The following is a 13,960-nucleotide window of genomic DNA, read 5'->3' as shown; positions in this document are numbered from 1 at the left end:
GACAAGTGTTCCAATTTTCCCCGGTGACAACTTGAGACTTTCCAAAGCCACTAAAGCCACACCCTCATTACGATACCACGTCTAACCACCCCCACGTACCACACTCCCAAAGAACAGTTCAATTAACCCCCAAATACGGCGCTAGAGACCCACGGAACAAGTACAGGTCTGTAATAGTGGTGACGGCGGGCAGGATATTGGAACGCTTGAAGGATGGTGGGGCTGTGTATGGCCGCTTGATGTACCCTTATTATGGCGCTCATGTAGTGTTCCCAGCCCGCCCGTAGCCCAGCACACGATAGATTTGGCCTCCGAGTAGCAATATCCCCGCCCCAGGAGCAGCCATGACGGAGTACAAGTTGGTGGTCGTCGGCGGTGAGTGGCGGTCCGGTAGCTGTCAGGGAAGAGGCACCTGTCCTCTTCTCTTCTTCTCTCCTCTTCTTCTTTTCTCCTCTTCTTTCTTTCCTCCAGTTTGCTTCTGTCTCCGCTTCTTCTCTCTCCTATCTTCTCTCTCCCTCTTCTCTCCCTTCCCTCCCTTTCCTCTCCTCCTTCTCTTCTTCTCTTCTTTCCTCCAGTTTGCATTTTGTGCCCGGTTCTTCTCTCCTTCTATGTTATATCTCTCCTTCAGCTTCTCCCTCCTGTCCCTTCTCTCCTTTTCCTCCTCTCCTCTTCTCTTCTTCTCTCCTCTTTTCTTTCTTTCCTCCAGTTTGCTTTTGTCTCCGCTTCTTCTCTCTCCCTCTCTTCAACTTCATTCTCTTCTCCCTCCTCTCCCTTTCCTCCTTTTCCTCTTCTCTCATCTTCTTCTCTTCTTTCTCCTCCAGTTTGCTTTTGTCTCTGCTTCTCTCTCTTCTCCCTATCTTCTCTCTCCTCTCTCTCGTCTCCTCTCTTCTCTCCACTTCCTCCAGCTTCCTTTTTATCTCCTCTCCTCTACTCTCCTCCTTTCTAGCTTACTTTATCTCCGCTTCTTCTCTCCCCTTCTATCTTCTCTCTCTCCCTCCTCCATCTTCCTTCTTTCTCTCCTATTGCATCTTCTCCCTCCTCTCTTCCTCCACCGTCCTTCTTTTATCTCCTCTCATCTCCTCTCCTCTCTCCCTCCTCTGTCTTCCTTCTCTTCCTCCCTCCTCCTCTCTTTCTCTCTCTCTCTCCTCTCCTCCTCCTCTTCCTCCAGCTTCATTTTTTCATCTCCTCTCATCTCCTCTCTCCCTCCTCCGGCTTTCTTCTCTTTCCTTCTCTCATCGCTCCATTTCCTCCCTCCTCTGCTCGCTCCTTCTCTCACTTCCCTCCTCTCCTCCCTTTCTCTCTCTCCTTTCCTCTTATCCTCCAGCTTGCTCCTCATAGGAACATAAGCCCTCCTGTGGTGGCTGGGGCGGAGGGAGCCCACGCCCCGCCCCTCCTGCCCTGCCTCCCCCGCCCCAGCCAGCTTCCTTGCCCACATCTTCCTATTCCTTGCAACACCCTGCCCACACCTATGAGCTCTGCAACACCTCCCCTCACCTTCCTGTGCCTTACAACACCCTGCTATGCCTTGTTATGCCCTGCCCACACCTCCCTATGCCTTGCAACACCCTGCCCACACCTTCCTATGCCTTACAACACCCTGCTATTCCTTGTAAGACCCTGCCCATACCCCTATGCCATTCAACACCCTGCCCACACCTTCTTAAGCCTCACAACACCCTGCTTACGCCTGCAACATACTGCCCACACCCGCCACACTTCCCTGTCCCTATGTACTGGCCAGGACCCTATGGATTTATTTACAATTACACCCGCCTCACTCTGGTGGTTGACAGTTTTTTCGTATAGGTCATAATGTGCTAATCGTCACTCTGATTACTATTCTGTTACAATTTCTGAGGTTCAAGATTTGACTGGCGATAGGTTACTACCATTTTATTCATGGCTGGATACTATTTTAAAGGCAATAGTTTAACCCGGTAGCTGCGGGGATCATGTTTCTTAAAGGCCCCTCTAAGCGAGAAAAATTAGAAAAAATCATCACTCGCGCAAACTATTTCATAATATATATCAACGCATTTGTGATCAGTTTATGCATCATCTATTCTAGGTTTTTTTTATATCACGGCAAAAATTTGGCCCGTCACTGGTACACCGTAAAGCCACAAATTTGGCACGTCACTGCTACCGGGTTAATATCCTTAGTGGTGATGGGAAGGATTTGGTGGTGATCTGCTCCCTCATACTGATATGGGTGTAATTCTGGGTATTTACTGAACCTCACCTATCTAACTTACCCCCGACCCCCCACCCACACACACACACACCTGCAGCAACTCCTGTTTGTGCCTCATTTGTGACACCTTCCCATCAACACACCTGTCAAACTCTCATGCAGCACCTCAGACACATTCACTAGCAAGTAGCCAAGAGGTGCCCTAAGCAATAGCAGAGTTAGGAATACAAATTTCAGAACATTTATTTTTAGAGTTTTGTCCCGATTTCAGTTCAGTTTGGGGTTTATTGAGAGGGAAAGCCTTGGCAGCACACACCAGGAAGGGCCACACCCACCTGACAGAGCTAGACTACTCAAAGAGGGAACAAGTGGCCCATTGTATTGACTTAGAGGCAGTGTGTTGAATTGGATTGGGCAACATTGGGCATTGGAGAAGCTGAGGCAATGAACAGAAATAGATGGAAGTGTAGCATTCACTGTCTAACCTCATGAGAAACTATTGGAAAACCAGATGTTGAGCAGATGATGATGATGATAATGATTTAAGTTTAGGGTATCTTCAAACACATGATAGCCAGCACCTTATGGTATAAATCAACAAAGAATGACCTCACTTTGTTGTATAGAAAGTCTCATTAGTAAGGAAGCTTGTATGAATTTTCTGAGTCAAGATCTTTAGTAACTGTTTGGGGTTTTGTTAGGTTAGGTTAAGTTTAGGGTATCTTCAAACAGATGATAGCCAGCACCTTATGGTATAAATCAACAAAGAATGGCCTCACTCTGTTGTATAGAAAGTCTCATTAGTAAGGAAGCATATATGAATTTTCTGAGCCAAGACCTATTGTAACTGTTTTGGGTTTTGTTAGGTTAGGTTAGGTTAAGTTTAGGGTATCTTCAAACACATGATAGCCAGCACCTTATGGTATAAATCAACAAAGAATGACCTCACTTTGTTGTATAGAAAGTCTCATTAGTAAGGAAGCATATATGAATTTTCTGAACCAAGACCTATAGTAACTGTTTTGGGTTTTGTTAGGTTAAGTTTAGGGTATCTTCAAACAGATGATAGCCAGCACCTTATGGTATAAATCAACAAAGAATGACCTCACTTTGTTGTATAGAAAGTCTCATTAGTAAGGAAGCATATATGAATTTTCTGAGCCAAGACCTATAGTAACTGTTTTGGGTTTTGTTAGGTTAGGTTAGGTTAAGTTTAGGGTATCTTCAAACACATGATAGCCAGCACCTTATGGTATAAATCAACAAAGAATGACCTCACTTTGTTGTATAGAAAGTCTCATTAGTAAGGAAGCATATATGAATTTTCTGAGCCAAGACCTATAGTAACTGTTTTGAGTTTTGTTAGGTTAGGTTAGGTTAAGTTTAGGGTATCTTCAAACACATGATAGCCAGCACCTTATGGTATAAATCAACAAAGAATGACCTCACTTTGTTGTATAGAAACTCTCATTAGTAAGGAAGCATATATGAATTTTCTGAGCCAAGACCTATAGTAACTGTTTTGGGTTTTGTTAGGTTAGGTTAGGTTAAGTTTAGGGTATCTTCAAACACATGATAGCCAGCACCTTATGGTATAAATCAACAAAGAATGACCTCACTTTGTTGTATAGAAAGTCTCATTAGTAAGGAAGCATATATGAATTTTCTGAGCCAAGACCTATAGTAACTGTTTTGGGTTTTGTTAGGTTAAATTTAGGTTATCTTCAAACACATGATAGCCAGCACCTTATGGTATAAATCAACAAAGAATGACCTCACTTTGTTGTATAGAAAGTCTCATTAGTAAGGAAGCATATATGAATGAGCCAAGACCTATAGTAACTGTTTTGGGTTTTGTTACACCACCACCGCCACCACCACCGGGCTAAGGGACACTCACTAACAGCCCCCTAAAACTGACGTCTAAAGATGCAACAATAACCTCAGGCACACACACAAAAAGAAGCCTAAAGGCACCATAGGCAAATTAAATTTTTCTCAATTCTCAGTTCCCAAAAACTACTAAAAATTCCCCAAATTCCTATGGCAAGTTTCCCAGTTCTAACTTCCCTGGAATTTTACAACCCTAGTTAGGGTACTGGTGTGGGCAGGTCCTCCTCTCCTTATAGTCTTGGGTTTAACTTATTTATTTGCTTGTTGGCTTTCTCATGTTATGTTTTGAGAATTAGCGAATGTATTTGTTATTTCTTCCTTTTCCTGTGTGATTTTCTTTGAATGTCTGTATGAATAAATTACTTATTCCTTATTTCTTTATTTAGTAACTGAATAATAAAAATTTGCTCACAGCATCAGACATTTCAGTAGGATACAGATATAATTTGCTCTCAAAATTAAAATTCTTTCTGGTGTTGTCCAGTTTTATTGTTCCATTGTACTACTTGGTATGCCTAGGTAATCAATCACAAGCCATTAAAAGATAGATGTGTCAGTAGATGAGGATAAAGTGTGAATATTACATAATTAAGAAGTAGCCAAAAGTAAGTTTAACTCCATCCCTTATTGAGATAGTGTGCACCTAAGACTTGGGTTCTCCATAGATACTAATACACCCTCTCCTCTCGCTCTCTCCCCGCCAGCTGGAGGTGTTGGTAAGAGTGCGCTCACCATCCAGCTGATCCAGAACCAGTGAGTACAAGGCCTGCAGTGCCACCTCCATTTGGTCACCTTGATGAGATGAAATATTGTCTTTCATTGCATGTCACTGTGTATTTACCTAGTTGCAGTATACAGGGCCTGAGCTAACTCGTGTGGTCCCATCTCCATATTTATAATTGTTAGTCAACATGTTATAAGCACAATTAGAAAAAAGTTATATTAAAGAGCAAGAAAACCAACTTATCACGCCTTGAAAAACAGATCAAAAAGACAAAGCTGTTGAGAGTTATTGACAGAAAGAGACAGATAGACTAAGTCTTCCCAACCATTCCACTTATTCTCTCCCTTTCCGTCCCCACACACAGCTTCGTGGATGAGTATGACCCCACAATAGAGGACTCGTACCGCAAGCAGGTGGTGATAGACGGGGAGACGTGCCTGCTGGACATCCTGGACACGGCAGGTCAAGAGGAATACAGGTGGGTGGTGTCCTATGCTTGCCTTGTTAGGACATGGGTGGGGCAAGGCTTGGAAATGTTGGTGGTGGTCTTGGTAATGGGTGTGGGCTCTGATGGGTTTTTGTCTGCAATGGTCACTATTCTTTTTGTTGTTGTTTTTTAATTTTTTTATTTATACTGTCACTATTTTATTCTTGAAATGTTTGTCTTGTTTTTTGTAGTAGGTTTGGGCTTTGTTTTCTTGCCTGGGTTTTGTCTGGTAATGGTCGCTGTTCTTTTTGCTTTTTGTTTTATATTTAGTATGTCACACTTTTATTTTTTTCCATGTGATATTGGCTTCTGTACATCTCTTCCTTCCACTTGTTCCATTTAGGCAACAGTTACCTTGTGTGTATATGCATCTTTCTCCTCTAAAAAGAAAAAGAAGATACGTAAACCCATTCCCAACTACTAAATGTGTACATTACCCTGAGTGTATATGTATATCTCCTCTAAAAAATGAAAAAGTATAAATGAGCTTCCAAATATCATATAGTGTCTACATTACCCTAAGTGTGTATGTGTGTCTTTCTCCTTTAAAGTGAAAAAAATATACAGACAAATTCAATCCCAGCTATTAGTCTCCACCCTGAGTGAGTGTCTGTCTCCCTCTTGCAGTGCAATGCGGGACCAGTACATGCGGACAGGAGAAGGCTTCCTCCTGGTGTTCGCCGTCAACAACGCCAAGTCCTTCGAGGATATCAGCACCTACCGTGAGCAGATCAAGAGGGTCAAGGATGCGGATGTGGTCCCCATGGTCTGTGAGTATTGAGGGTCATGGTCTGGGGTTCCGGGAGCCTTAGGGGTCAAGTAATGGGCTGTGGGTTGTGGAGGAGTCATGGTGTCTGCTTTTTTAGGGGGAGGGGGTATTAAGGGACTGTAAGTTATTGATGTGGTCCCCATGATCTTTGAGTATTGAGGGTCATGATATGGGGTGCCGGGAGCCTTAGGGGTCAGGTAACGGGCCGTGGGTTGTGGAGGTGTCATGGTGTAGGCTTTTTTTTTGGGGGGGGGAGGGGGGGAAGGGGTATAAGGGGGCTGTAGGTTATTGATGTGGTCTCTATAATCTACTGTCATTGTGTTGTGTTTTGGATTTGGGTGTTGGGGTGGGTATGTGTTGTGTGAGGTGGGGTAAGTCAATCAGTCCTGCCACGAGGGACTTGAAATGGATAGGATAGCTTGTTCGGGAGGTCTGTCGGGAGTGGAGGTTGCGAGTGAGTGAAGCAACATTCCCTCGGATGTATGCTCCCCAATAGTTAGTCTTTTAGCTTTAAGTTTATTTGTGTTAGGTTTTAGGTAATGGCAGGAGGGATAGGCATGTGTGGTATCTATTTTTTGCACTCTCGGCAGATTTCTTTTCCATTTTAATATGAATTCTATCCACTCGTCTTTTTTTTTTGAGCTAACATCCCAGTGCTTTTTTTTTCATCATTTATTTAAACTAAAGCTGCAGTGCATTTTCTGTTTTCTTAGTTTAAATTCTTTTGTTTCCTTTAGCCAAGCCAGTTACCAATTCATTTTCAGTGTCAGCACCACAAACTCATACTACCTCTTGTCTTATTCTGTGTTAATTTATCATCCTACATCATTATTTTTCTGTTCTTATATGTTTTCTCTGCCTTTTCCTTGGATGCTACCACTTGTACAGGAAAGGGAAGGTATTATAAGATGTAGAAGACTTTAGAAAGATTTAAGATTCCTATTCGTTAAAATGTGTAGAATGTTATTAGTGCCGTAGCCTCCTGGTGGTAGATTTGTAGTGTGGCGACTATGCCTGATGAACGAGCCTCCCATAACCCACTTAGCCAGTGGGGTACCTCTTTGGCCGACTCGGTAGGGAGTGGCTCTCGTCACGTTGGTCGCGGGTTCAATCCCAGCCCAGGCAGCCGGCGCATACCCTCTCCTAGTATTGATTAATTTCTTGTGTGTGGTTTCGATACATACAGAGGTCATGTTGGGAAATAGATAGAAAAATAAGCTCCTGAGGCATGACAGATTGATGATGATGATTGGTGGTAGATTGGTGAACGCTGACTTTTAAGCAAGATATGTAACTCTCAACTTGGTGTGGTATTTTGCTTTGAGTTTGCAGTAGAAATAAACAAACAATATATTATTTGCTAAACATTATCCACTCATCTATACACTCTTTTATAGGGGCTGTGATTAGCAGGCTTTTGTTTTTTTCTCATTTATTTTTTTGCCCTTTAGCTGCTTCCTTTACTGTAATAAAAAAAATCCCCAAAATGTTTTATATAACTAATATCACTTTTATTTTGTGTGTGTGTGTGTGTGTGTGCGTCGTCAGTGGTGGGCAACAAGTGTGACCTGCAGGTGCGAGCCATGGACATGCAGCAGGCTCGGGAGGTGGCCAAGAACTACGACATTCCCTTCATAGAGACCTCAGCCAAGACCCGCATGGGTGTCGACGATGCCTTCTACACCTTAGTTAGAGAGATCAGGAAAGATGTGAGTGTTGCTCCTGCCACTGTCGCTGCTGCAGCATACCACCTCACTAACCAAACCTAACCACTACACCACTAACCAAGGCATGCCACAGCATTCCACTTATCTTAACCATAGCATACCACTTCAATACTCCAACCAAAGCCACACCACAACGCCAGACTTCATGCTTCTTTGTTCTTCTGTCCTTAATGTTGTTCTGAGATTATGTTTTCAGTGTAGAATTTCACCTGAAGAATCATGGGCTTTGCTTAGGAGGGCCATGGTTGCTTGAATATATTCCAGCTTTTCATTTCATACATTCCTTCCCTTACTCAATCTCTTTCCTCACAAATATATCTTGTATAAATGTAAAGATGAATAAGTTTATTTTGCATTACTTCATATTTTCTTCATACTTGGTTTGGTGACATAGCATGTTACAGAGCAGTTGAATATAAAACTTCATTATCTTGCAGGTTTATGATTTTATCTTATAAAAAATGTGGTGTGGATAAGAAAGATAAAGCTTAATGATTCATTAGCTGCAGTGTTGCTTCACTGTGAATACAAGTGTTACAGCTAATATCAGCATTTGTAGAAGTATGAAATTCAAAAGATGATTGAGGTGATAATTTCCTTATATCAGTTTTTATATAATTTAGCCAACTTTGTATTGTCAGCCATCCAAGGAAAGCTGGAATCATGAACATAAGTTAATAGTACCTCAGCATGTAAACCACTCACACCTCAATTTTTTCTTCCCTTGCAGAGGGAACGTCGTGGCAAGAATAGGCACAGTTGCCGGAGGAACAAGAGGAAGTGCATTGTGTTCTAGGAGCAGTGTGTTGCGTAGACTTGTGAGCCTAATGGTATTAACCCCAGGTTTGTGTGGCTGCCACACAGGAACACTCAACACCAATACAGGACTTGCAAAAACCATATTCCGCCACTCTGGTAACAGTGTAGAGAAGCCATGGAATATTTGGGTGTGGTGCCGGGACGGTGCCTGCCAGGGGACCCGCCTGCACCCAGGGACACCAATGTCTGTGTGACCCAGTGATCCTGTTGGTCCCTTCTTTTCCCCTTTTTTTTCTTTTTATATAATAATTCATGTAATTTTCTGAAGCCCACAACTCGGAAAGCATTGGAAAACTTTGCAGTGGTCCGAGGCTGACCCAAAGAATGTAGTCAAGCAGAATGCGCTAAGGTCCCAAGATGGAACTTGAGTTGCTGGTGCCGAGATGAAGGGGTGAGACAGCCCTCTAGTCTGGCCCAGCTCAGGAGTCACACACACACACACACACACACACACACACACAGAATCACACACAAACACACACAAACACACTCACACACAGACACACACACAGGTATCATGGCAGTGAGTGTTGATAACAAGCTTGTAGTTGGAGTCCTCTTAATTACCTTCCAAAATATTAAATTGCCCTCGTGTGGGCTCAGTGGCGAGCTCACCGGCTGAGTGGAATGGTAGCAGAGGCAGGTGACTGGCTTCTTTAGCTTTTGTATGATGGAATATTTAAGACTTCAGTTACCTTTTATACGTCTGTTGTTGGTGCATGAAGTTGAGAATGTTGATCAAACCACACTGGACCGAAGGTGTGGCGCTCCTTATCAGCCGCGGGGAAGAGTAGTGTGGTGGCAAGGACTCGAGAGAAAGGCCAGGAACAAGGAAGATGCAATATTTGTAGTAAGAAAAGTCTAGGACCCTTAAACCCATAGTTGATATTTCCTTAATCTGCCAGGAAATTATTGGCTCATGTCCATTTGTGAAGGAGGAATTGTGAATGAGTGTGTCCCGCCGCACGAGGGAGAGTCAACGGGGAGAGTGTGTCGGGATGCATAGCGTGCTCAGTGTGGATGAGCGTCTGGAGTGTTCGGTTGGATGGGTTCGTTCGTCTGTAGCTTGATTGGTCACGATAGACTTAACACAGAGACCGGGTGTTCACGTTGTGTTCAGCGAGTGTTCGATGTGGATGTTAGCGTGGCTGGCAGCAGTGATTGTGGTGATTGTCGGGCCTGGCAGTGGTGGATGACATGGAGCTTTGGATCATCAGGGACACACACCTCCACTCAAGGGGGACGCCTAGACACGAGCCAGAGGTGGGGAATGGCTAACAAATGCTCTTTTATCATTGTAGTTGTGTCATAATCATAATTTAACACTAGTAGCCCTGTTAGAGTTGCATCGCTCTAGGTTTGTTTAGTTTTCAAATCTTGTCTTGTTCCATGCTCCTTGAGACACCGGTTCTTTTACTGATGCTGTACATGATTGTAAGTTTAGTTTTAAGGATACTGTGTTATGATAGTAAGTGTTGTTTATCACCTGATGTTGGAATAGGTTACACTTTTGAGGCCACTCCAAGCTTCAGAGTTACCTGTCAATGCTTTCTGGTGATATTCAGTTGTACCAAAGTCATCATATCTTGGAGGGGAGTTCATGTGAGTGCAATTCAGTCTTTTATTTATCTTCAGGAGAAAAGTTAAATCATAAGTAACTTTTAGTCTACTCTTGTAAGAGTGGCGCCTCCCACCACCTCTGGCTCGGGTCTGAGTCGTCTGCTGCTGGAGTTGAGGGCGACTAGCGAGGGTGTTGCAGACTGTTCAGTCCATGTTATGGCGTCACCGTCATGGGTGGTCTGAGCTGCTTGGCATAGATCAGTTTCAAATAATGACCCCAGTTAATTTTGGTTAAGAACATGGACTTTTCTGTGGCATATTTTTGAGTTTTGAGTTAGCTTACATTTGGAATGTCAAAGAGAAAAATGTAATTTATTCATAAGAAACAAGATTTTGTCACATATGCTAACATAATCATGCTCTTTCAGTTTTCCTGATTATATACATGTAATTTACAAAATAGTTGCAAGGCTGTCATTCATTCCCTGGTTCACTAACCTATTCAGCAATAAGCTGATAGATCAGAAGTATCGTGGCTCATCAGGAAAGCTGAAGGAATAATGTGTTAACGTCTACAGACGCGTTATTTTCCATTCAAAATAACTATGTATTGCCCTTGCATAAGGAAGGTAATGAGGATGTTTTTGGTGAGGCTGCTGGTGTTGCGCCTGCCTCTCAGGGCCACGCCGGCACTAAGGAGCTGAGGCTGTTTGGGCAGACATGCAGATGATCCTCTTGAAATTCATTCTCAAAATTAATGGTGTAAATTAATGCTTAGTGTTACAGAATAATTTTTAGGTAATGATGCTGTAGGCCAAGTGTTTGAGAGGAAGCATGTAGTGCAGGGAGGCCAGTGTTTGGCCCTGGCAGTGAGGGGACAGAGAAGCAGCAGCTGACTGTGGACTATTAGTGTTATACAGAGGCTCCATTAGTGAGCCAGCAGGCCTGCCCTCAACCCTACTGCATCTGGCCTCCACGTCCAAGAGCATTAATGTCCGTGTTACATTGTTCATTTCATCATGTTCCCCAATGTTAACAAGCTTAGATGAAACATGGAGACTATTCCCTTGTTACTTGATGTGTGTGTCGGTAACACTGGCTGGCTGTACTTGTTGACGAGTGACCCAAGCAAGTCTCGTGCAGGTTGTTTTTATGTGTTCACAACTTTTGGTTGCATTCCCCTCACGTGTCAGATTATTTTGTTGTGGTGCTGAGGTAGCTCAGAGCTGAACAGCAGCAGCATTTGTACCGCGAAGGAATCCCCGCATGCCTTGCCCCGGTGCCCCGTGCCCAGCAGCAAGGGGGCACCGCTGCTGCCCGCCCCGAGGCACATACACCATCGGCCTGGGGCTGGGTGACCTGCTTCCAGCACGATGATCTACATCTCTTGTTTGTCAGTATATTTCTGATTTTTCAGATAACTTTTGAGCATTTTTGAATGTTATACTCATGTATGTGTGTACAAATATTAGGCAACTTGGAGGTTAACAAGATCACAGGACATTGCAGGAGTAAATGTTTTGCTCATGTGCTGAGATGCAGTTGGTGTGTGGAGGGCCGGGGGTCAGCGCTGGCCCCTGGCCGGCACTCTCGGTAGGCAGTTCTGTGTCATTGTATTTGTGATATTTTTTTATCATTTTTTATTCTATAAAAGTCGATCATTGTATGCAAGTGTTTATAATGCATGTCAATCTCATTTTGTTCAGTATTTTAAATTGTCAGTTTGATGACCTTAATATAATTTGTAAATATAAGCACGTGCAGGGCAACTCTAAAGTAGATCATGATTATCTAAAAAATTATGTAATTATTTAATTATAGATATATGTTCTTATTTGATTTTGAAAGGGTCACAAGTTTGCTTTGTCACCATTAGAAGTATGGTTCTTCCAAGTCTAATATAAGCTAGACATTACTCCAGTATCTTTCCTGACCCACTGCTGAGAAAGTGCACGATGTGGGAGGCGCTGCATCAAGGCTGGACAGTGGAGGCAGCTGAGTGTCCCAAGGAGTCCTGTGTGCTGGCAGAACAAAATTTTCATCATGAGCATATTACTTAAAGTCTTAACTAAATTGTGTATGTCTTAAGCTTTTTTAACAAGTGACTGACGCATTTTAATTCTTTTTAATATTTTTCAAAGAGTAATGCATAAGTAACAGTCAGTGTAATATGTGCCATAGCAATTGAAATCTGAAAGTTTTCATCTTTTCTATTCAGTTCAATTAGTCACTAGTGTGAATATTTCTAGCACCTCTCACTGCACCAGAGTGAGGCATACAGCTGACCCATCTCCTCTTCAGCTCTAAAGGAAAGTCTGTAAAACGGTCATGGCAAAAATGTGTAACACAAAAATTGCAAATATGTTTCCTTAAATATCACCCTCACATTTTGGTTGGTAGAGTGAATGTGGTACAAGCCTCCCAGAAGCAGTGAGATGCATTCATCTCTAGCTTGCAAGAATGCTGTAGGATAAGGTCAGATAAAAATGATCTGCTCTTTGATAAGGACTGGCAGAATTTGTCTTGAGGGGGCAAAGTCCCCTGCTGAAATTATTAGGTAACTCACTGGATCTGACAGAAGTAGTTAAGCCAAGCATAACAATAGTATATTATATTAGTTGTATGTCACTTAATTATTGAATATGTAGATAATCTTAAACGCTTGCAGATAAGCTTCACTGTTTGTTCCTGAAACAGTATTGTGCATTGAAGTAATGTATTTTAATTAAGAACTGATGTGTGGGATAAAGGGGAGTAATGGGGTATTTCTGGAGAGGAATGAATGAGAGGGAGAGGGAGAACAGAGCAGAAGTGAGCAGTATAAGAGTAAAGATTAATGATATATTGATTAGTGCAGGACAGCCACAACCACAGAGAGGAGGTGGAGAAGGGTGAGATAGGAGAAGGCAGTAAGGGTCAAGAAGTAGGAATGAGCCCTAGCCTTGGATGGCATAATAGTAGAAATCCTGATGTAAGGACACATACATCGGAGAGTAAAGGAAGGAGTGTGAAAAGGGGGAATATAATTTGATATGAGAAACAGCATTGTCCCTACACGGTTCAAGAATGGCACTGGAGATGGAGATAATGGAGAACTTGTAGTAATATTTAAACTGGTCCATATATACGGATATGGAGCATTCATATAGTTGGGGTACATCTCCACTGAAAAGAATATTGAAAGCAAGTGACTGACTGACAATAAAACTTCGACCATGCCATAAGAGCCAATATCTTCTTTTATGGCTGCTGACGTGGATGTTGAGAAACCCATAAAACAATAGCTGATGGCGTAAAAGAACAGTGGAAGTCCCATGGTATAAAGGCTTAAATTCATTGAACTGTTCTTAGGCCTAGTAGTGGGAAGATTATAGTGTTAAGCTGTTTGATAGTGATAAGGGAGGAGGAGGAGGAGGGGGAACTATTCTGATATAGATTTATTGACATTTCATTGATAGCTTTCCACAAGAGGTTATCTGGTCAATAAATACTCGGTCCTAGAGAGAAAATAATGCAGAAATTACTATATGGTCACAATGAAATAATGGGGCCCGGTAAGCTATAGCATATACGAAAATCTGAAATATAAGATACAGAGGGTCGGGTAGATGTAGGAAGAAGAATTAAGGGGAGGATAAGGTAATAGAGGGAGACTGGGGGAGGCAGGGGAGGGGAGAAATAGTAGGCTAATAATGGTAGGGGGAGACTGGCAGGGGGGGAAATGGAGGCTGAAGGGGAGGGAGAAGGGGGCGACAGGGGACACAAGGGAAGGAAAACTGGAATAGGG

The 13,960-nt window shown here is 42.8% G+C and overlaps 1 protein-coding gene and 1 long non-coding RNA gene across 2 annotated transcripts; one reads left to right on the top strand and one right to left on the bottom strand.

Annotated features, from left to right (window-relative positions):
* Nucleotides 1-36: 36 nt before the first annotated feature.
* Nucleotides 37-12,533, top strand: LOC127007899 (GTPase HRas). The gene is made up of 6 exons (XM_050879353.1): nt 37-375; nt 4,792-4,840; nt 5,176-5,289; nt 5,926-6,068; nt 7,616-7,776; nt 8,525-12,533. Exons 1-6 carry the CDS (start codon nt 345-347, stop codon nt 8,588-8,590), a joined length of 564 nt encoding a protein of 187 aa, XP_050735310.1. The 5' UTR covers nt 37-344; the 3' UTR covers nt 8,591-12,533.
* On the bottom strand, nt 2,919-4,783 carry LOC127007900 (uncharacterized). The gene is made up of 3 exons (XR_007760677.1): nt 4,028-4,783; nt 3,703-3,872; nt 2,919-3,532 (listed from the first exon to the last, which is right to left on the bottom strand). It is a non-coding gene; the product is annotated as an uncharacterized LOC127007900 (long non-coding RNA).
* Nucleotides 12,534-13,960: the final 1,427 nt, after the last annotated feature.

This window comes from Eriocheir sinensis, chromosome 36, assembly GCF_024679095.1.
Source record: "Eriocheir sinensis breed Jianghai 21 chromosome 36, ASM2467909v1, whole genome shotgun sequence".
Classification (NCBI taxonomy): Eukaryota; Metazoa; Arthropoda; class Malacostraca; order Decapoda; family Varunidae; genus Eriocheir; species Eriocheir sinensis.
Note: the sequence above shows the minus strand (reverse complement) of the source record. Positions and strands in the feature narration are given on the sequence as shown.

Bases quoted from the DNA above. Each gene is read 5' to 3' on its own strand.
- LOC127007899 (XM_050879353.1), top strand. From the start codon at position 345: ATGACGGAGTACAAGTTGGTGGTCGTCGGCG. The intron at 4,841-5,175 runs GTGAGTACAAGG...CCCCACACACAG, and splicing joins ATCCAGCTGATCCAGAACCA to CTTCGTGGATGAGTATGACC. The intron at 5,290-5,925 runs GTGGGTGGTGTC...TCCCTCTTGCAG, and splicing joins GCAGGTCAAGAGGAATACAG to TGCAATGCGGGACCAGTACA.